At 53.2% G+C, this 22,462-nt stretch overlaps 2 protein-coding genes across 3 annotated transcripts in view; one reads left to right on the top strand and one right to left on the bottom strand.

Moving 5' to 3' along the window:
• The window catches only part of FAM83G (family with sequence similarity 83 member G), a 31,615-nt gene extending 22,798 nt beyond the window's left edge, over positions 1–8,817 (top strand). For both annotated transcript variants that reach the window (XM_016145173.2, XM_036222610.1), the window contains 3 exons: positions 14–138; positions 894–2,139; positions 5,795–8,817. In XM_016145173.2, coding sequence (XP_016000659.1) covers positions 14–138; positions 894–2,139; positions 5,795–6,187 — 1,764 coding nt within the window. In that variant the 3' untranslated portion in view covers positions 6,188–8,817. The remainder of the gene's footprint in view (positions 1–13; positions 139–893; positions 2,140–5,794) is intronic.
• Positions 1–22,195, bottom strand: part of SLC5A10 (solute carrier family 5 member 10) — a 60,002-nt gene extending 37,807 nt beyond the window's left edge. Inside the window, exons 1-9 of the mRNA XM_016145174.2 lie at positions 22,028–22,195; positions 17,720–17,791; positions 17,364–17,468; positions 16,915–16,974; positions 16,096–16,200; positions 8,480–8,585; positions 8,056–8,136; positions 6,364–6,569; positions 2,700–2,835 (exon numbers count right to left, since the gene is read on the bottom strand). Coding sequence (XP_016000660.1) covers positions 2,700–2,835; positions 6,364–6,569; positions 8,056–8,136; positions 8,480–8,585; positions 16,096–16,200; positions 16,915–16,974; positions 17,364–17,468; positions 17,720–17,791; positions 22,028–22,141 — 985 coding nt within the window. The 5' untranslated portion in view covers positions 22,142–22,195. The remainder of the gene's footprint in view (positions 1–2,699; positions 2,836–6,363; positions 6,570–8,055; positions 8,137–8,479; positions 8,586–16,095; positions 16,201–16,914; positions 16,975–17,363; positions 17,469–17,719; positions 17,792–22,027) is intronic.
• Between the last annotated feature and the right edge of the window lie 267 nt (positions 22,196–22,462).

Below are 22,462 nucleotides of genomic sequence, written 5' to 3'. Positions count from 1 at the left end.
TCTCCCAACACAGAATCTCAGGGTGCGAAGCAGTGGGGGAACAGAGTTCTTCACGAGGTCAGCCACCAAGTTCAAGGGTGCCCTTGCCCAGAAGTTCATGTTCGTGGATGGAGACCGGGCCATCTGTGGCTCTTACAGGTGACTCCTCGGCTTTCTGGGGGCTGGGGGAAGAGGCGGCTCCAGTCCTCAGCAGGTTTCAGCCCTTAATCCTGCCTTATGACACCCTGGTTATTCCAGTTCATTGGTCCCAAAACTGCTGAGGTGTGAGCAGGGCTGGGACACACCCACACACCACCCACCTATCCCCAGAAGCAGGCTTTTGTCTTTGAGACTGTTGTTCCCGCCTCAAGATGTCACCAGCCTGGAGGTTGGGTGTGGGCCAGGCCAGGCTGCGTCTTCCCAGACCCACAGGGTGGTCATTCTGAATGCTGTCCTCAGGTCCGGGGCCAGGATGAGGACAACCATGGCTCAGCCCTGAGAGGCCTGCCACACAGGGGGTGGCAGGGTGGGTGCTGTCCACGGCCACTCAGGATATTGCTAGCGACAAAGACACAAGGTGTCCAGGGCTGCTCTGGGCATTCTGAGTGGCCTTAAGGAGTGTCGTAATCCCCATAGGAATGCAGCACTGTGCTGTGTTGCATAGGTGGGAAAGGGCTTGGTATCAGTGACTCATTTGAGATCCCAGACTAAGGTCTGGCCCTAAGGTTGTGCCTTGTCCTATGTCCCCACTCACTGCTCAGTCCCACCCAGGGCCCCTTAGCCAGTCTGATGAACAGCAGCCTGCGGGGTACATGGCAGCTCACTTGGACACCCACTGCAAGGGGACCTTGGGCCTGAGGGAGAAGGCAGGCCCCACGTGACTCACCAGGAAGCCCCCTTCCCCTGTGTTGCAGCTTCACGTGGTCGGCTGCAAGGACTGACCGGAACGTGATCTCCGTGCTGTCCGGCCAGGTGGTGGAGACGTTTGACCGGCAGTTCCAGGAGCTGTACCTCATGTCACATGGTGTCAGTCTCAAGGGTATCCCCATGGAAAAAGAGCCTGAGCCAGAGCCCATCATATTATTGCCCACCGTAGTCCCGCTGGTGCCTTCAGACACCGTGGCCAAGAAGCTCGTCAACCCCAAGTATGCACTGGTCAAGGCTAAGAGTGCTGAGGAGATTGCCAGGTTCTCCTCTGAGAAGCAGGAGGTCAAGAGGCCCCTGGGGCTGCGGGGCCCAACCCTGGCTGAGCAGCCAGGAGACCTCCCTGAAAGACTGCTGCCTGTCCACCCAGGGCTGCTCAACCTAGAGCGGGCCAACATGTTCGAATACCTGCCCACGTGGGTGGAACCAGACCCAGAGCCGGGCAGTGACATTCTGGGCTACATCAATATCATCGACCCCAACATCTGGAACCCCCAGCCCAGCCAAATAAACCGCATCAAGATCCGAGACACATCCCAGACTGGTGCCCAGCTGTGGAGGCAGAACCAGGACTACAGCCCCACCCCAGAGACCAGCAGCCCCCAGGACCAGGTCCCAGCTGGGAATGGCCTCTCCCCGGAGGACCCAGAGTCACAGCCCCCCATGCCCAAGCCCCGGACAGTCCCTGTGGCACATGTGCTCGCCCAGGATGGCAGTGGTATTGGCTGGGCCCTGGAAAGCCGAGAAGAGGAGGTTTCCCAGAATGGGACAGACTGTGGGCTACGCAGGACGCCAGGCCCAAGCCAGGCGCCACCCCAGCGACAGCTGTCTATGACCCAGGATGACCCTGATGGCAGGGGGGCAGTGATCCTCAATGGGCTAGATGGGGAAGAGGAGGAAGACGACGATGACTACATAACTCTCAGTGACCAGGACAGCCTCTCGGGTAGCTCTGGCCTTGGCCCTGGGCCCCGGCGGCCCTCAGTGGCCTCTTCCGTGTCAGATGAGTATTTTGAGGTGAGGGATCGCTCAGTTACGCTCCAGAGGCGCCACTCAGAACAGGTCGCCAACGGGCCAATCCAGCCCCCCCGCCGACAGCTGAGTGCCCCCCACATGACCCATGGGACCTTTGGTGGACCCCTGCGTGGCTCACCATGGGCTCAGAGTCAAGAGAGAGAAGAGTCAGGCACTCTGAGGAAGACACAGGCCTTGCACTCCACAGACAAGGAGATACAGGTAGGTTGGGGTCCCTGTGCACCAGGGGTCTGGGTTTCTTTTCTCTCGGGCCTGAGTGTCCAGAGTGGCTATCTGCTGTGGTCCCTCCTCCCTGGCTCAGACTCTTTCCTTGTTACAGATGGGGAAACTGATATACGGGGTGGGGAATGGGTGGGAGCCACCCAAGACCACACATGTGGTATGTGACTACCAGCATTGGAGGCCCTCTGCCCTAGTATCCCCAAAAGGCAACCTGTGCCAGCTACTGGGAGCCAAATAGAAGTGCACTTAATATACCCAGAGGTTTCAGACACATGGTGTTATAGGAAGTCGACACCTAGTTTTTGGATGAGGAGATGGCAGTGCACAGAGATGTTCATAACACTCCCAAGGTCACACAGTAGTAAGTGGTCCTTGTCTGGGCCTTATGCCAAACCACCTCTGTGTCTGTCACCTTGATGATAGTCCTGGGGACCACTTTCTTTCCCGCTCCTCCAAGCTGGATATAGCTCACATTCATCCTTTACATCTCCTCCTGGTGACCTCTGCAATCCCAGCCCAGCCACTGACACCTGTCCTACCTGGGAACAGTGCACGGCTGATCATGCCCGGCATGATGATCAGACCCATGGGCAGCATCTTGAGGTAGCTGGCCAGCACAGAGCCCGCCTTGGCATGGTTCAGGTTCCTGGCCGACAGTGACCGCTGCACAATGACCTGGGGGCACAAGAAAGAAGTGAGTGCCAGGCCCCCAACCCCACCCCAGGGAGCCTGTGTAAGGATTTCTCCCTGGTGAGCCACAGGGTGTGGCATGAGACATGATGTTCTCCCACTAGTGCCAGATCCACCCAAGACGACTGCAGCCTGAGCCTGATACCTGATGGTTCCCTCCAAAAGGAGAGCTCAGTCTGATAGGCCAAACAGCTGGGGCCAAGGTACTCTTATTCCAGGGACTCAATCTCCCCATCTGTTGAATAGGGAAAGTTTAGATCCTGCCTGACCCACTACCTGGCAATTAGCAGAGCTGGAGGAGACCCTGGGTGAAATGGTATCAGGGGACCCTCCCCCTATCCCCTTCGCCCACTAGAGTGGCTGGCATGCTCATACCTGTGCCAGGAGGAGACATTGGCAATGTGTTTTATGTCACTGGCGGAGGTCAGGAGCTTTCAGACCTTGGGTTTGGGGAAGCTTACAGTTCAGTAGTGGAGGGATGCTAGAATTGCCTGAGGGCAGCTCCTCAGGTAGCCCTAGGCAGATCCTAGCTGGGCCTCATTTCCCAGGTCTGTAGAATGGGAGGAGGAGAGGGGCAATAGGAACTGATGGCATCTGAGATCCCTCCCACCTCTCAGGTTGTGACTCTGCTTTTTTAAAAAAAAAATAACAACTGTTTTTTAAAACAGCTTTACTGAGATATAACCCACCTATGTATGGTTCAGTCACATAAAGTGTACATGTTAGTGGTTTTTTGTATGTTCACAGTATTGTGTAATCTATAACTTTTAAATGTGTTTTCCCTTTTGCTGTTCTGTAGTTTAAATCACCACCAGCAATTCAGAAGTAGGAATTATCTGTGATTTTAACTATGTTCCAAACATGCTACTTTAACTGATAGCTCCCAGCATTTTCCTCTAATGTGTGGCTCTCGGACACATGAATTGCACAGGGGGCTGGGGGTGGTAGTGCCGGGTATATGGGACAAGCTGATTTCAGTCCCACTTTTCCACCAGCTTTCATTGACTTAGGACAAGTCCTTGCCTCGCTTTGGGCTTCAGTTTCCCTGTCTGGACAATGAAGGAGTTAGACATGGTTCTCTGTAGACCCTTCCCCTCTGATATTTTATGATTACAAGAACCCAGGATCACTCTTCATGGGAGAAGAGAAGCATTTCCCTAAAACCCTGCACATTGTATTCTATTATCTCGTTCTCTGCTCTTGGTGGCTGGCCCTGAGAAGCAGGCAGGACTAGTACTGCTGCCCTGTTCTATAGGTAGAGAAACTGAGGCTCAGTACCCCATCGGATCTCCCAGTTATTGGTTTTGTTTGTTTCTGATTACAAGAGTGTTACCTATGCATTGTGCACGAGCTAGGAGATAGTGGAAGAAAGTCTAAAGAAGAAAATGAGAAGCATTCATGGTCCCAGCACACAGAGCCTCCACCTGACACTGACCAGACTGGGCATCTTGGATGGGGGCCTTGGCCCAGGGCTGAGTAAACTTAGCCCTCTAGAGCCTTCGGTTGCTAGTGAGGGTTACAGCAGAGCAGGACCAGAAGGACCAAGCAGGCAGGACTCAGTGCACCAGTTCCTGCCTTGTGAGTGTTCTGGACCAAGGCACAGCTATCCTCAGGCAGACCCAGACTAAGCAAGAGGAGGATGGGGAGGTAAACTGAGGCTGTGGGCCACCAATGTCAGTGGTACTCTGGACCAACCACCTTGGGGGTCAATGGTATCTCACCTCTGCCTTCCTGTGTGACTCTCTTGTCTAGGCAGTGAGACCCAATCAGCCCTGAACTCGAGGCTAGGCCCAATGTGCTGACTCACTTGGCCTTCATGGGAAAATCTCCTGAATGATACCCCACCCAGAGATGCCAGTGCCACACCAGGCCTGTGCTGAGTGGAGAGGAAATGACAGGTGCCCGGGTGAAGGCGCCGGCCCAGCAGGACAGTTAAGACACCCCTAGCACACCCTTCCACAGCCAGCCTTTCAACCAGCTCCTCACCCACCTAGGCTTGCTGATGTGGGAATCTTGGGGCACCACGTTACAAAAGAGGAAACTGAGGCCTGGCATCCTGGGTTTTCTAAAGCCTCCGAACCTGGATTGCTTCCCACTATAATAGCCTAGGGAGGGTCTTTCAGTGAATGCACACTGAGCAGCTACTTCTTGGGAGAGGGAGAGCCCTCTGAGCACTCCTCTCGCTGTATGGGCAGCCGTGGCCCCATGAGAAGTCACTTATTCTGCGCGCAGATCCCGGTCCTGCCCTCTGGGTTTCAGTGTTGCAGCCTATGAATGGAACTGGCTGAGCCTACCCAACCCATAGGGAGGCTGTCCCCATTTACTCCGCAGTGACTGGGCTGGGCTGGTCCTTGGGCCTGGCTGCCTCTCTCCCATGCTGGGGATGTCAGGGGTGCTGGTCCAGAGGCAAGGACGGTCATCAGGCCTGTGCTCACTGAAGCTGTTACTTCACAAGGCCTTTTCCAGCCTAAGTGGTACCTAAAACTACCGAAGGCCTTCCAAGGCAAGCAGAGTAGGGGGCATCATCTGTTTCTGCCTAGAGAAGGGAAGTGACTGAGGTCACCTGGTGCACTTATGACTCAGAGAGCTCTAGAGTCAGATTTCAGAAGAAGACCTACCCCGCTGCACTCACCAGAACTACGAGCCCGGATCAAGGCACTGTCTCCGTCAACCTGGTTCAGCTCCATTTACAGAAGTAAGAGGCTAAAGCAGGGGCATTGAGGAACAGTGGGAACTTGCCTTATCACAACCCATATGACACAGGGATAAACTGAGGCACAAAGGAGTGAAACAAACTTGTCTAGGACTACCAGTTAATGAGTCGCAGGGCCAAGAAGCAAACCCAGGTGTGTCGACTGCAGCCTACTTAGCGAGAATCCCGTGGGGAGGGATGAAGATACTTTTTGGGATCTCATTCTGTCTGTTCTCTCTCTCTCTCTCTCAGGGCCAGCAGTCACACCGTTATGGAGTCCCTGCCTCAAGTACCAGGGATAAAGATGGCTTCCCACGGCCATTGAGGACCCCAGGACCCCCACGGTACCGCCCCGTTACAGAGGGCACCCAGAGCTCTACCAGGAAAGCAGGCCCCCATCACTGGCAGGCCAAGGGTGGCCTCATGCCCCGCACACTGCCGGATCCTGGGAGCCCAAGACTGGCCCGAAATGCCAGGCCTCTGACTGATGGCAGGGCCACTGAGGCACATCCAAGTCCTTTTGGAATCCCATACTCCAAACTTTCCCAGTCTAAGCATCTGAAGGTCAGGACAGGTGGTGGCCAGTGGGCCTCATCTGATTCTAAACGAAGGGTTCAGGCCCCGCGAGACCACAAAGACCCCTAATACCCTGTCCCTAGGCCTGGAGCCAGGCCATCTGCGGCCTCTGCCCTAGTTCAGACTCACCGTGTAGGGGTATGTTTGTGGGGCCGCACAAAGGACTGGCATATGGGCTGACCAGACCCTCAAGAGCCCTCCCTGGAAGACAGGAAGGTGGTGCAAGCAACGACGGTGACACTTACCTGGTCGGTGCACCAGTACCAGGTGGCCATGATGGTCAGACCAAAGGTCATTCCAGTCCATGGGAGGTCCCCTGTGTAGGGGTCTCGGAACATGTGCATAGCGTCTGCACGTGGCAAATGGCAGGTTGCGTTGGTGATAGTCTTGGATGGGACGGCCCGGGCATAGGCTGCCGCCAGCTGCTCATACCCACCGATCTGGTCGAAAGCTAGTAGGGTTGGGGCGGGACAGGGATGGGTTGGTGGCTGGTAGCCCCCGTTGTCCTCATCGCACAAGGAACTTCCTAATACTTCAAACTTGACTTTTTCCCACTTCACCTTTCCCAGTGTCTGGAAAGGTGTGGAGGGTAGAGGGTATTCGGAAAAGGTGAATTCAAATGACTATTTTATTTGTATTTAAAATAATACTATTAAACAATTATTTTGCACATGGCCTGCCCAGTGTCCTGTGGCTTCTGGATGCTGGTACACCTTGGGCAAGGGGTTCTCTGCCAGGCTTCATATTGATAATTTAAGGAAGCAAAAGTCTTTTTTCTTGACATTGGAGGACCTTCTGAGGAGTCTGAAGTGTTAAGGTCCTGATGCAGGGGCTTCTGAAGCACATACTTTGGGCAGAGCTGAGAATGGCTGGCAGTGATGTAGCACTTAAAAAGGAAATAGAGGTCCCAGGAAGGGCAGGAACATGACCAAGGCCACCCAGCCAGCCAGCTGGGGCTCAAGCCAGGGGTGGTTCCTCGTGAGCCCATCACTGTTCCTGTCTACCTCGAGGCCGGCCCTGCATGGCCAAGTCCTGGCCCATCTGTGGCTTCTGCTGTGTCTGTGATCACTCCCCTCCATCAAGACTGGGCCTGGCTGCCTGGGTCCCTCTGCTGCAGTGAGTTACAGGGACACAGGCCCTTGATCCAATGAGGCAGACATCCAGAAGCCTGAACATAAGAGTCTCAGCTCACTCGCCTGCCCTTCCAGGAAGCCTGCTGCCCGGAGTCTGGGCCCCCAGCATCACTGCAGGCCAGGCTAGTATGAGTGCTCAGAGCAAAGGTACAAACACTACACAAGCTGGAAATTGCCAAGCCTCGGGATTCTAGACTCTGAGTCTGGAAGAGACTTAAAACGCTTCTGTTCACCCTCTCTGGGATCCCCCGGCTCTGCTCGCATACTTCCAAGGACAGAGAGTCCACTACCTATCTGGACAGCCCTCTGAGCTTCCTCTCTGTTCCCACACCAGTATCACAGAATCTGTCTAAACTCCCTGCTCTCCTCCCCTACTTTGTGCAGCAGGCTGTAGCAGCACTTCTTGAGATCTCGTATATCATTCTAAACGATTGGAGTGGATGCCCCAGCAGTTTTGTGGTCTCCTAATTTTGTGTCCGCACATCATTTCTGGGCCCCACCTCACCCTCAAGCCCTGAGCAGGGCGGATGCGGCCAGCCCTGCGTTCCTTAGTCAGCTCTGAACCAGACCCTAACTGGCCAGGAGCTGGTGACAGAAATGCAGCTGAGCAGCATGGGCAGAAGAGGAGCAGGCAGCCTCCATCACCCAGCGAAGGCAGAGAAGGCAGCGAAGGCCAGCTAATTGCCTCATGACTGTGTGAGCCATCCTCTCCCTGCAGTGCTGATACCTGGGTTCCAAAAGGGCAGCACCCAGACCTCAGAAGGCTTGCTGGGGTCAGCCCCACCACAGCCCACAAGCTCTCACCTTTAATAGTCAGGATGACAGCCCCCACTACCATGATGATCGTTTGCAGGGCATCCGTGTAGATCACAGCAGCCAGGCCTCCTGTGGGAGGAAACAAGGGAGCCCCGGCCTTGAGGGAAGAGGGACAGGGAAGCAACTCCAGAGCTCCAGGGAGGACAGCTGTTCACATCTGTGTTCCCTGACCTTCCACATGTGGGCAAGCTGTAGGACAAAGCAGCTAGGCCAGCAGAGCCTAACTAGAAATCTCTTGTCTGAGTAAACTGGCCATGTCCCAGGCTGTGGGAGGAGGTGGCCCTCTGCCTCCTGCTCACGCCCCTAGCCTCTCATATTCCAGCACATGTCCACCCAGTTGCACCAATGCTGAGCCCAGTGGTCAGGCCTCGTCTCTCCGGGACCCCTGCCCGACCCTGCCCAGGTGCCATACCTGCAATGGTGTACAGGGCTGTGACGATGAGCATGAGGATGGTGGAAAGGTAGAAGTTCCAGCCTAGGCAGATGTGCACGAAGAGAGCCCCCGCATACAGGTCGATCTGCGATGGGAAAGGAGTCTTGTGCCAAGGCCTGAGGTGACCTCAGGACTCGGAGCACGAGTAAGCTTCGACTCTGCCACTCACCCACTGGCCTCAATGCCCTTGGATGAAAAGGGGATACCCTCCCCACACACCAGGGCCTGGCTGAGGGTGGGAGGAGGTCCTGGCTGTGGACTAGCTGTGTGCAGAGGATGTGGCTATTGTTAATAAAGTCCTAAGTGGTCAATGCCCACGAGGAAGCAGTTTTGTTATTCAATCTGGCAGCTGCCTGGAATATGATGGGAAGAACTCTGTCCCTTCAGTACCCAGGAGGTCCTTGATGAGGAGGGCTTCCTGGGGGAGGGCTGCAAAAACTAGTGAGCCTCAGAAAACAGTTGCATATGTCTCCGTCTCTAGGCCCAGGTCTGTCTGGGTATACCTCCTGTTCTCTGCTCCCTGTTAGGCAGAGTCCCCTGAGAAAAGACCAGATATGTGCCAGGGGCGAGCTGGGGGGACAGAGGCAAGTCTTACTTACTGCCCCCTCCCCCAGTAGGGTTGGAACTGAAGCCAAGACCTTCTGTTGGGCCGAAGCTGGTCCCCAGGGGCTGGACTAGACACAGCCCCCGATGTCCCAGGATGCATGTGGGTCAGAAATCATAGCCCCAGGGTGAGCATTGGACCAAGCCTTCTAGACTAGACTCCTCCCCAGCTGTGAAGTGGGCACCCAGAGAGCAGGATGCAGGACCCCACCCTATGGGACCTGGGGCCTGAGCACAGGGCTCCACCTACCTCCTCAAGTTTCCAAACCTGCTATTCTGTGCTGGCTCAATAGACTTTATTTCAACCTGAAATAAATTCTCTGGAGCCAAGAAGTTCCTGAGAAGGCTATATGAGGCTATGGGGCCAATCTGCACAAGGCTAGGGGGCCCTAGCCCCTTCAAGCCACCCCAGCACCTGGCTCAACTTGGAGCCACCCAGCACTGCTCAGAGTGAGGCTTATGGACCTCCTGCTTCTCAGACCTCAGGGACACAGAGCCCAGGTGGAAACTGGGTCTTACCCAAAGCCTACGTTCTTGTACCTCTCCCTCCAGACTCCTCCTTCATCTTCACTTGGAAAGGAGAACAGCCAGTGTAGAGAACAGTGGCCTCTCACTCTGGCTGTGGCTTCGGCATTTGTGTGTGTGTGTGTGTGTGTGTGTGTGTGTGTGTGTGTGTGTGTGTGTGTGTTGGAGGATCTCTGCCTCCAGCCCCCATGAGACCAGAGGCACGGGGAGGGGAAGGACTTTTCCAAGATCAGAACCAAGTGCATACCAGAGATTGGAGTTGCCAGGTAAGAGAGGGCCAAGGGTAGAGGGGCTCTAGAAAGCAGCCCCTTCTTTCTACCTGGTTATCTCTAGACACTGTTGAAGACTCCTCCATGGATCCCAGCTGCCCTCAGAACAAAGCCTATTCTGTGTGCCTGACCTTCAGGCTCAGGCCACATACCCCTTTTAGCGCAGTTGACTCTGGTCACGCCACACTGGGCTCCATTCCACACCAGCACTTTGCTGCCTCCAGGCCTTGACTCACAGTCTGCGACTCATCTTTCAGAGCTCAAGTCTCCCCAGATGCCCTGCTCCCTCACCCTTCTAGCCCTCAGAGACAGTTCTTCCTTCCTTCTTCCATGGTGGTAGTCCCCAAAGAACGATGAGGAGTCTGACAGGCAACAGGAACAGCATAGACAAAGGTGTGGAGGTGGGACGTTAACTGCTGTCTTCCCCCCGAGATCCTACACGGCATCTAGTGAGGGCCTGCTGCTGCTATTAGAAGGATACCGGTGAGTGTGCAGCTGCCTGCAGGCTCCAGGGATTCTCCAGATGAGGAAATTTAGGTGACACCTGGCCCATCACACAGTCCAACCTGACTTCTCCTGGAGGCTGAGTTCTAGCTCCTGGGGCCCCAAGCAAGCTGCAGCCTGATAGAAGCTAAGAGCCCTAAACCCAGAGCCATAGGGACTAGGGTTTGTGTCCCTGGTGGATTCTGTCCCAGCCAGGTGGCTTCCAGCAGGTCATTTCACATCCTAAGCCTCAGTGGCCCTTATCTAAAATGGGGGAGTAGATGTGGAGAGAACATTGGAATTTGTGCCAGTGGCAAGAGCACTTAGTCTCCTCCATCTCTGCTGCCCTCTGCAGACACCTTGCCAGCAGGAGAGGCTGGAGAAGGGGAAGGGAAGTGGCGCCTGAGGGAGCTAACCCTCCTGTGTCTCCCTCCCTGGTGGCCCAGGAGCATCTACCTCCCTGTGGGCACAGATGGAGAGGCCAAGACCGAAGAACTTGTCCAGAGTGGCAAAACCTTGGGAAGAAAATTAAAAGAATGGCGGCAGGGAACCAAGTCTCAAAGGAAGGCCAACTCTCAAGGGCACAAGGCAAGCCAAGGTCTTGCTGGGCCGGCACCACTGATCCACCCTCACACAGAAACCTGCTGTGGCTCCCCACTGCTTACAGGCTGATGTTCAGAGCCATCCACTTGCTCCTGTGATCTGACCCCAAACTCATTCCTCACCAACTGTCCTTACTATCTCCTGTGCCTTCTTCCCCAGATGTAAGTAAGGCTCAGGCTGTGCCCATGCAACACCTCTTACCCTCAGAGGCTTCTTCCTCTCATCTCATACCCAGAAACTGTGCCACCCTCTGAGAGTGCCTTCTTCCAGGGAGTCTCCGCTGAGGTACTTGGTAAACCTGCATGTGTGCCACACGCTGCCCTGAGCTCAGTGCCTCATCCAATGCTCCGCCTCCTTCGAGGTGGTTGCCATGATCTAGTCCCCTTCACAGAGGAGACACAACTGTGAAGTGAAAGAACTTCCCCAAAGCCCCACAGTCATGAGGGAGGGCCCAAGGATGCAGCCTTCCCTCTGGGCTGACCCTGGGGACCATGAGCTCCTAGGTCCCCAGAGAAAGCAGACCCCATTCTGGAACCATCTCACGGAGTTGCAAAAACCACGAGCCCCGGACACAGGATGGAGCCAAGCTGAGAGAGTGAGAGGGGAGCTGTCCCACTGAGTTAGTTTGCAGGCTGGACTATCTGTTGAGCCCCAAGTTCCCCATGAGCACATGCCACCCTTTTCCCTCGCCCTCGCCCTGCCCCTACACTAGCCACCTCGCTACATAGCACCCCCTTTTCCCCTTCCTTCATAAGGTAGCAGAGAAGCTGGGATGATCCCTGTACTGACATTTACCACAAGTTTACCATGTGATTCCCCCCTAAATCATTCCGGTGGCACCCACTCCCAAACTTTGTCCTTCTCTGTAGAGGCCGTCGCCGTTTCTTTGGGGTTCTGGAAACTTCCTTGCCACGCTCCCTGCACCCAACCACTGCTGTTGATTGTCTAACCAAAATACTCCTCCCACCTCCACTCTCCCCACCCTGGGCCCCATTTTTTTAGAAGCCCCTCACTGCCCCTCTAGCACTTGGCTTATTCAGAGGAAAAGCAGAGGTCTCTGCAGAATAAAATCCATACACACCACCTGCACCATCTGGCTGTTCCTCCCCCCGCTGCCATTGCTCATCCTCTCCCAGAGCTCCTAGTTCCACTGCTCCAGCCCACCAGCTTCCTTCAGCCACAGCGAGCCCAGCGTTTTCACCCCAGACCATTCTCTCTAAGGCAAGCCTGGTCCCTACTCCTGCTCCTTCATTTTAAATTTCAGCTCTACATTTTTTTAAATCACACTTTTACTATTTATTGTAATAATATTGGTCTGTTTACTTATTTCATCTATCTGAAACATAAGCTCCCTAAGAGCAAAAAATACATTCATCATCCAGGCTCACCCAGGGCACACCGCAGGTACTCAGTAAAGTCCACCAATGCTCTAGTCCCTTATATAAAATTATGTAAGAACAATGCATACAGTTAGCCCTCTATATCCTTGGACTCCCAAACGTGGATGCAAAAGGGAAACAGAGGGCCAGTTATATATTTGTTGAAAAAAAATCTGTGTATAAGTGGATCTGTGCAGTTCAAGCCCATGCTGTTCAAGGGTCAGCTGTAGTTTGCATGTGCCTTGTAAAGCCACAAATATTTGCTATCTGGCCCTTTAGTAAAAAGAAAATTAGCTGATCCTTGATATATATTATTTCATTCAGTCCCATGAGATGGGGCTAGAGATACATCAATGAGCAACGCGAAAAAATAAGAGAGACAGACAATAGACATTCTAAGTATATTATTCAGCATACCAGAAGACAATACATATATGAAAAAGAGGGAGCAGGTAAGGGCATCTGGACCTGCTAGGGCAGGAGTAGGCCTCATTGAGGTGAAATTTGTAAGATTGAAGAGAGGTGAGAGAGGGAGCCATGTAGATATCCAAGGAAAGAAGACTCCAGGCAGAGGCCACAGCAAGTGCAAAGACTCTGAGGTAGGACTGTGGCTGCCGTGTTCAAGGGAGTGCACGGCTGCCGTGTTCAAGGGAGTGCACGGCAGCCGGTGTGGCTAACGCACCATGTGCAAGAGGGAGAAGAGAGAGAAGTGAGGTCAGTGAGGTAGCAGGGACTGCGTCTTGATGGACTCTGTAGGCCATGGTTGGCCTTTACTCCAAGTGGCCTGCGATGTCATGCCAAATTTCTCTATTTTCAAGAGGTTAAAATGGTCCGGAGCCACACCATGATAGAGCTGGTTCCCCCTGGTTCCCCCTAAGCCCGTCTGAGGGTCAGTATCGTAATCTCTATATCCTGCCATGGCATGTTCTTTCTGCAGACCAGGGTCCCCCCCAAGGGCTGGCAGCAGGGGGGCCCCGTGGTGTCTGTCTGGACAGGTTGCAGCTGGGATGGGAACTATAAGTACAGACACATGAGGCATTCCTGGAGCTCAGCTCAGTGAAGTCAGGGCCTCTGGGGGCTGGCGAGGTGCACGCACTTCAAACAGCTTCAGCCCAGGCCATCAGTCAGGATGACCCCAGGTCCTCCCAAACCAAGCCCAACAATAAGTGCTCCCTCTCTCCTTCATCCAGGCAGCCCCTAGCCTTGATGCTGAAGCTCCAGCCTTAATGTCAGTGGTTGCTCCCCATTTTATAGGAGGGTAAACTGAGTCACCCTCATCACAAAGTAAAGTTTGAAGTGTTATGTCCTGGCGGTGATTGGGCCCCTGGCCTGGGAGGCAGAGCCTGGGTTCTATGATCTCTGCCTGATTCATTGTGACCTTTAGCAAGTGACAGCCACTCTCTAGGTCTCAGTTGTCTCATCTGTGAACTAAAGTTGCAGGACAAGATAGTCTCTAAGGACTCTCCTGCTTAAACTCTCCACCATTCTAGAAGTCTCACCCAAACACCCACTTTAGCTCGCTCTGAGTGTGAGATAGTAACCCTACCACAGAATATCAACGGGATGAAACTGGGGATAACAGAACGCCCTAGGCCCACAGCTTTGCTTCACCAGACCCCACTGGGGTCCCGCTTTCTTCTCATCTCTATCCCGTCCAGTCTGTCCTCTGGGAGGAGCTAGAGGTGTTAATGTAAACCTGACAATGTCACTACGCTGCTTAAAGCCCCCAATGGCATTTGGGTACTTCAACCCCTTACTAATTAGAACCCCAGACTCATCCCTCACTGCAGCCCTCTAGGCCAGGGGTGGGACACTGTGTCTGGTTCACCTCAGTCTCCACTACTCCCTATCACCTCACTCCCAGCTCCTACTCACAGTTTCCTATCTGGTCCCCAGAAATATCTGACTTAGAGACCCCCTAGAGTCTAGGTGTCCTGACCTGACCATCCCCAGACACATCCCACACCATGCCACCTCTCCTTGGCATTTGTTCCCCACTCCCCCATCTGTGTCCCTTTCTCCATTAACGCTCTACTCAAATGCCACCTTCAGCAAGCTCTGCCAACTCCTCTTCTGAGATCCACTCTTGTCCTCCCTATGTAAACATCCACGACCCGCTGCAGTGCCAGCCCATGGAGGGCAGGGGCCAGGTCTTATTTTTTCTGTATCCCTTGTTCTAGGGAGATGGCTGGTATAGGGGGCTAGGAAATGTGTGAGAGGAAGGAGGAGAATGAATGGAAAATTCTGACTTGGGCCTCAAGAGCAGTGCAGAGCCAGGTCCTTCTGGTCTCTAAAGAAAGAAAACCCCTAATGATACTCTGACAGCATCTAATATGGAAGGCTGTACGACGTTTGCTTGCTAACTAACCCGGGAAACTTGCTCACAAGGACAAGATGCTCTGGGCCCCCGTGGAGTCCTCCTGTATGCGCGCAGCACAGGTGGAGGCCCGGCCAAGGCTCCCAGGGTCTGCAGAGGGGCCACCATCTGCTGTTCCCATGCTCAAGGCTGAGGAAGGGCAGGCCAAATGCCGGGTCGGACCCCAAGTTGGGGCCCAGTGAGGGTTCCAGGTAGACCCCAGGCCTGCCCTGGGACCACTGAGAAGCAGTCACCCTTTCAGGGTCTTATTTCTAGGAAGCCCTGCCTGCAGCTCCTGGACAACCATTGACGCCTCTGCCTCTAAGCCTCCACAAAATCGATGGCATCTCTGGGTTTGCCTAGTCCCAAAGCCAACTTAAAGAGGACCCACGGTGACTTTGCCACTGGGGAGAAAGCTGGGCCTCACTAAGCACTCTCCAGCTCTCATCGCCCCCCCTACAGAAGCTGCATGAGCCAGGCATGCCCAATCCTCCACGTTTGGTAAGCAAGGCTCAGGGTCTTGTCCAGGTTCTCTCAGCCAGAAGCAGGCCAACCCAGGCCTCAGGCCCAGGACCCCCGCCTCCTGAGCCCTGTCAGAAGCTGGGGCAGAAGGAGGCTGGAAAGCCCTAGGGGCCAAGGGCTGAAGGAATGAGAACCAGAAGGCTTGGCACTGCCACGAAGTCACCAGTAGGCTTGGGACAAGTTACGTTTCCTCCCTGGGCCTTGGTTTCCCTATCTATAAAATCAGGGACTTGGGCAAAACAAGCCATCAGCGAGTTCTGATGGACATTCTGGTGTGCTTGTTGCTCTTAACTTTCCAGCAGGACCAGAGCCAGACCCCCAAGGAAAAGAATCCTGGAGGTTCCTACTGCAATTGCACCCCAATACCAGGAGAGTGCTGCTAAGAATCAGTTTGTGATGGTGCTGACCAGCCACTAGCGAGGGCTTCATGTGGCCTCTGAAATGCCGGACTGCGAAGGCTTTCCGCGCCCCCTAGTGGTAAGTCCTGGCTCACCTCGGTGTAGGCCCAGGGAAGATGGGAGGCGGAGCTGGGACCGCACCTCCAAACCCTGATGCTGGGAACCCCCCTGACAGAACCCCCCTCTCTAGAATCTGAGGAAAAGCAGGAGCGACGGGACCTAAATCCTGCCCCACCTATGTGTGTGTTGGCTGCTGAGCCTACACTGTGAGGGCCCTAACCAGCTGTCACAAACTTAGTTGGACCCTGAGCAAGTCATTGTCCCCCTCTGGGCCTCAGTTTCCCCAGCTGTTAAACAAGGCAGAGATGGGTGAGACGATGTCAGGTCTGTCTGAGGGTCTCCCACAGCGGAGGTTTCCAGGCAATGCTGGCTGGAAGCTGAGGCGGGGGCGGCTCACCGATATCTTCGTGAAGACGGACATCAACAGGGACAAGACAGACAGGTACATGCGTATCCGCTGGCCTCCATAGCGCTTCTGAATGTATTCAGGCATGGTGACGATCTGGGGGAGGCATGAGGGGCAGTGGTTAAGCACTCCCCTGAGACCATGCTCAGCATTCAGGGCTGGGAGCTCCATTCAAGGGCAAGGCCCAGGCCCACACTGGACCTTGAACTCCAGGCTAAGGGCTCTGACCATATCATAAAGGTTTTAGGGGACTGGCAGGCTTACATTGCCTCTTCAGGGCCAATATGAGGAACTGATTGGAGGGTTCATGTCTGGGGACAGAGGGATGAGTTTAGAAGCTGTTATGACAAATCCAGATGAGTTATGTTGAGGCTGGATGAGAAAGGTGGCTGTGAGGGACAGAGCAGGGAACACACTGAGAGAGATCCAGGAAATGGAATCTGCTAGACTTAGACTGCTCACCTGGGGCCAGTGGAGTGGGCAGAGTCAAAGACAGTGTTGCCCAGGTGTGCCAACAAGGTGTGCAGCCCAGGTGTGCAGCTCAGGTGTGTGCTATGTGCCCAGGTAGATGGGGCATCAACCCCGAGATGCAGCATGCAAGGGCATTTGAAACCAGCAGACATGTACCTAGGCTGACCTCCCGAGGACCTGCCTTTGTGGGTTGATAGGAATGTTAATTGGATTAATAACAAATCAAGCTCTGAGAGTACACTGACTTGTGAATGAAGCCAGGGAGTCCTGCGCACCACCAACTTGGACCAAGGCCCAGAACCAGGTAAGACCACCCTGAGGCCCCAGGAACAGACTTACCTCCGAGGAGATGTAGATGGGCACAAACACCCACGCCAGGGCCAGCAGCACGTATGTGGCCTGTGAGGGACAGAGGCAGGTAAGGACAGTGGGCACAGCTCCCACAAGCCCTACTCCAGAAATGAAACTGGGAGCGGGGTGCAGAGGCCCGACTTGCCATGAGAACCTGGGGCAGCCCCTTCCCCTCCTTGCATTTCTGTAAACAAATGACCAGGGGCCAAGGCTAACAGCTTTTTTCCTGCCAGTTTGTCCAGTACTTTGACATTCTGAAGACCAGACTTCTCCACGAATACCACTGCACAGACCATCTGGACATTGATTGGCTGACTCAGTTTGCTGGAAGATGCCCCTCTGGCCATCCAGGGGTACAACTCCGATGGAGCCCCTATCCAGGGCTTCCAATGTAGCTGTGCCCTCCCTTAGTCTATGCCCACCATCTTGGAACTCACATTCCACTCAAAGCCTGCCACAGCCAGTCCTCCAGCTGCACCAGAGCCCGCCAGTCCAATGAAGAGGCCTGAGCCCTCGCTGCTGGCGAAGAGGGAGGCTCCGATCTGGAGAAGAGAGAACAAAACGAATCAGCTGCAGGCCCATCCAGACTCCAAAGTCCCTGCCCTTCATACAATTTCCAGCACCCCGCTCCTACACCCTCAGCTTTGGGACCCCCTGCCAGCCTCAGCCTGCCCCATCACCACCTGCTTGAGCCAGCCTGGGAAGTGACCTCAGGGATGCAGATTCTGGCCGACTTAGAGGTCAAATGTGGCCCCACTGGAAGGAGGGGCAGGAGGAGTCAGGGTGCACTTACCGGCCACCATGTCATGTCTCGGCTCGCCAGGAAGTAGCCACTCACCGTGTTCCTGCTGGCTCGACAGGAGGACTGAAAGAACAGAGGTAGAAACTGGAACCCTTGTGCATTGCTGGAAGGAATGTTAAATGGTGCTGCTGCTGTGGAAAATAGTCTGGTGTTTCCTCAAAGAGTTAAACATACAATTACCCTATGGCCTAGCCAACTCTATTCCAAGGTGCATATCAAAGAGAACTGAAAACAGGTGTTTAGACAAAACTACATGAATGCTCATAGCAGCAGTATTCAAAATAGCCAAAAGGTGGAAACAACCCAAATGTCCATCAGCTGATGAATGGATAAAACATGGTCTCTCCACACAATGGAATATTATATAAACATAAAAAGAAATGAAATGCTAATACATGGGTGACCTTTGAAAACATTCTGTCAAGTAAAAGAGAGGCCACATGTGGTGTGGCTCCGTTTATACGAATGTCTAGAATAGGTAAATTCCTAAAGACAGAAAGTAGATTAGTGGTTGCCAGGGGCTGAGGCAGGGGAATGACTGCTAATAGGTATGGGGTTTCCTTTTGGGGTGATGAAAATGTTTTGGAACTAGACAGAAGTAATGGGGGCACAACATTGTGAATGTACTAAATGCCACTGAATCGTACATCTCAAAATGGTTAAGATGGTGAGTTTTATGTTTTGTGAATATTACTCAGTTTTAAAAAGAGAAGAGAGCCAGCCAGCTCCCCACCCACAGCTTGCCACCCCTGCCCCTGGGCACAGCAGTCAGCTTCTCCAGGACTTCACTCATTTCCAGCCTACTCCAGACCATCGCCCAACCCTCCAGAGTGGCTCCCCCTTGGGGAGCTCGTAGCCTGAGAGAGAGATGGACATAGACGCCACAGAGAGCTGATGACTGTGAACAGCTGGCCGAGCCAGGCTCCCCCGTGTTTCTTATCCTTGACCCATTAAACAACCTCAGGGCAGTTACTGTGTCCCTAAAGGTCAAGTCTAAGTTTCAACCTCCCTGAGATCATTCCATAGTGAGCAGCTGAGCTGGGCTGTCTTTTTTTTGCCTACTGATGAGGACTTTTAGCCACAGAATCTACGAGTCCTTTGGCCTTGATTTCTTATTTCTAATATTTATATTCCTGATAAATTTCAACAAATTACCACATTTCAACAAATTGTCAACAAATTATTGAATATTCCTACATGCCCTTTTGAGTGGAGTATAGAAATTTATGCTCCATGTGTGTGAAATTAAAAATCTGAAATTTGCCTGGAAGCAAATCCTGGCTCCTCCTGGCCACGTGACCTTGGGCAAGTGACTTAACCTATGTGCCTCAGTTTCCTCTTCTGTAACAAGGGTCTACTAGGGCTTTTATTAGGTTTAATGAGTTGATACATGTCATATGCTGACAATGGCACCTGGGACCTGGTAAGCATTCAGTAATGGTCAGTGATTAGGTGGCTTTGTCAAGCCCCCATTTAGTGCTATCTGGATGAGGGAAATTGAAAAGATATGAAATTGAAAACAGGAGAAATTTGAAATACAGGAGGGGTATTTAGATATATATTTCTCATTCCTTTTTCACAAGGTACATATAACATAAGGCTGAATTACAAAATATCAATTACTAAATAGGCTACTTTCTTCCTGACTTTAATTGCCTGATATCCCATTTTCAAGATGATTAAGCCAAATTGTCTGGATCTGTCATTCAAAGCTTTTGATGCGACTCCTTCTTGCCTCTCTCCAGCCTCAGCTCCCACTACTTTCTCTCCATCCCTGTGATCCAGCTTTATCAAATGTACTGAAGACACCCACAGTCTTAGCAAGGACAGCCACATCCAGCTGCTTAGGCTATGAACTGCACAGGTCCAGACTAGCTCTGGCTTTAAGTTGTGCTTTTTTCTAACATGTCTTCTCATCTCTCAAGGATACAATGAGCATTGCCAACTGCCTCCTTATTTCCCTTTTTCTTCTCCAAGGGGTCCTGTCTTTCCCAGCAATGGGTTCGAATGGTCCCAACCCAACCTCTAGCCTTCAGGGGCCTTGAGCCTATCACATTCCTTAGCTGTCACTCTTGGTTCAGGGAAAGTCACTTACTTAAGGGGGTGTAGTCAGTGTAGCTGGCATTGCTCCTGGTTTCCTGGGAGATAGACAAGGAAGCTGAGGCTCTGGGGGTTGCTGGCAGCCATGTATACCTAGTTAATGTCCACTGAGAGCCCCTTTGTGGTAGAGTTGGTTCCAAGTGCTTTACCTGTATGAAGTTTTTAGTCCTCATGACAGCCCCATGAAGCTGGTACCATAATCATTCCCATATTACCAACAAGGAAATCAAAGCTTTCAGAGGTGAAAGGACACCCAGCTAGTAAGTGGTAGAGTCAGAATTTAAATCCAGACTCAATCACTAAGCTGAGCAACTTGCCTCCGTGAAGAAAACTGGGCCCAGGACAAGGCCACACACGGACAGAGACTAAGAGAACTACAGTGAAGTGTAGCCACAGCCTTGATGATACCGTAGACCCCTGGATCACACTACACCTGAAGTCTTCCGTATTGCTGGACTTTCAGCAGGACGCCATTACACTTCCTTCGCTATTTAATCTCATTTGAAATAGGGCTTCTGTCACTTGTTAACAAATACTCTAATAGGTGTAAAAGTTTAACTCTTGGTCCTCTCCCCCAGGAACACCTCCTCGAAGGCCCTCCCCTAGCACTCCTAACCTCACAATCAGAGCCCTTTTGCAGAGTGGTACTTGCCCAGCTTGCTGTCTGCCTCTGGGCCACGAGCACCTGTACCTGATGCCTGTGGGATCTGGCTCCCGCACCCTCCTCGTGTGGCTCTTTTCTGCACATGCTCATAGCTCTCTGCCAGCTACGCCCAGCTGGGCTGGTGAAGGAACAAGTCATAACTTTCACAACCCCACTGACCCTGCTGCCTGGGCACCAATCAGGCTGAGCTGGGAGAGGCGAGTCCAGGCCAGCAAGGGCTAAGTCACTGAGCAAGATAGGGCCCAGGTTCAAATGCCCAAATGCCTTTCTTAGGTGTGCGCTTCCAACTAAATCCCCCACCAGTGCTGGCCATGAAAGCCCTCTCACTCTGCTTCCTGGCCCGGCTCTCACCTGCTCTGATCCAGAAAGGCTCAGTTGCCTATTCTGTACCACGCAAATGCCCCTCCTCTGAATTCCCAGCCACTGACACTCCTAGGAACATTGCCGTCTGTGGCTGGCACCAGATTCTCATATCCACCAGCCCCCAATGCTCCTTGGAAGAGCCCTAGGAGGTGCGCTACACAGACATCCATGTTGTGCGTTTGAGGAAACTGGGGGCCAGAGAGGTTAACTAACGAACTCCAAGCAGCAGACAGAGTCAGCACTATAGCCCAGCTTTCCTGATGGCCACAATGGCGATTTACTACTTAATTACAAAAGAATAACTTTGAATTACTGCTGCTGTTGTTGCTGCTTTTATTACTACCACCACTGTCACCACCAATATCACAACCACCACTATTGCCACCACCGCCACCATCATGACCAACACCACCACCGCCCCCACCACAATCACCACTATGACCATGACCACTCACTACTATCTCCATCACTGCCATCGCCACCACAACCGTCACGGCTACCACCGCCCAAAACAATACCTCTGTGATCACCACCACCATCACTAACGCCACAGCCACTAGTACCAACATCACCACCACCGCCACAAAACCCACCACCGCGATGGGAGGACAAACGATGTGCACGGCACCTGCATAGCAGCGGCCCCATCCCGCTGAATTCTGCGATGCGCTCAGATCACATCCCTTTTTTTAAAAATCAAGGATGAGAGAAACTGGCTTATAAATTGGACTAGGTGGCAGACACTGACGCTCTGGAGAACTTGTTAAAAATCAAGACAACCAAGCCCAGCATGCTCCTCCGGTCTCTGGATTCTGACTCAGCTGGGAGCCCCTGTGACCCTGTTGTTCAGGCAAATATTTGCCCTGGTAGCCCATTTAACATCAAGGAGACAGAGGTCAAGAAGATGACGTTCTGCACCCGGGTCCCCAGCTATGTAAAAGCCCAACGAGCTTCCTGTAACTTCTGCCCCTTTTTGAGAGGCCTTCCTCTTCCTTATTTCGTGGGTCGAGAAACCATTGCCCAGAGAGGGAAAGGAGGTTGGTCGAAGTCTCCGACAAATCTACCCCAGGGCTGGGGACAGGACCCCAGCAGGTATAGGCCACCCCAGGAGACGATGCAGATGCTGCAGGGATGTGCCGCTCAGTTCCCACACCTGGGTGCAGTCCTCTTACCCATATGCCCACGGCCACATTCAGGGCAAAGTACACCGCGATGACGATGATGTCGGCAACAAGCAGCTGTGGCCCAAGAGCGTGGGGGCCACCGGTGGAGTTGTCCACTGTCATCTTGTAGCAGGCACACACTCTGAGCTAGAAGGAATGGGGGCCAAACCAGGTTGGATAGGACTTCCTGGCAAAAACAAATTGATCATTAAACCGAGCAGGAAGGTGGCACCTCTAGCCCACGGTGTAGCCGCGTGTAGGGAAGCTGCTTCAAAGTGCATCTCGGTTTCCCCCACTCCTCACCCCTCCCCTTTGGGGAGAGCTGAAAGGGAGGGAGGAGGAGGGGAGCCTCCTTACATTCAGAGGAGGTTTGGGAAAATAAAGGGCATTTAATGGATCCAAAGGCAATTAGAATAGTCCCAGAAAGAGTTCAGTTACCTAATG

This window comes from Rousettus aegyptiacus, unplaced genomic scaffold, assembly GCF_014176215.1.
Source record: "Rousettus aegyptiacus isolate mRouAeg1 unplaced genomic scaffold, mRouAeg1.p scaffold_m13_p_6, whole genome shotgun sequence".
Taxonomy (NCBI): Eukaryota; Metazoa; Chordata; class Mammalia; order Chiroptera; family Pteropodidae; genus Rousettus; species Rousettus aegyptiacus.
This window is presented reverse-complemented; position numbering and strand designations above follow the sequence as displayed.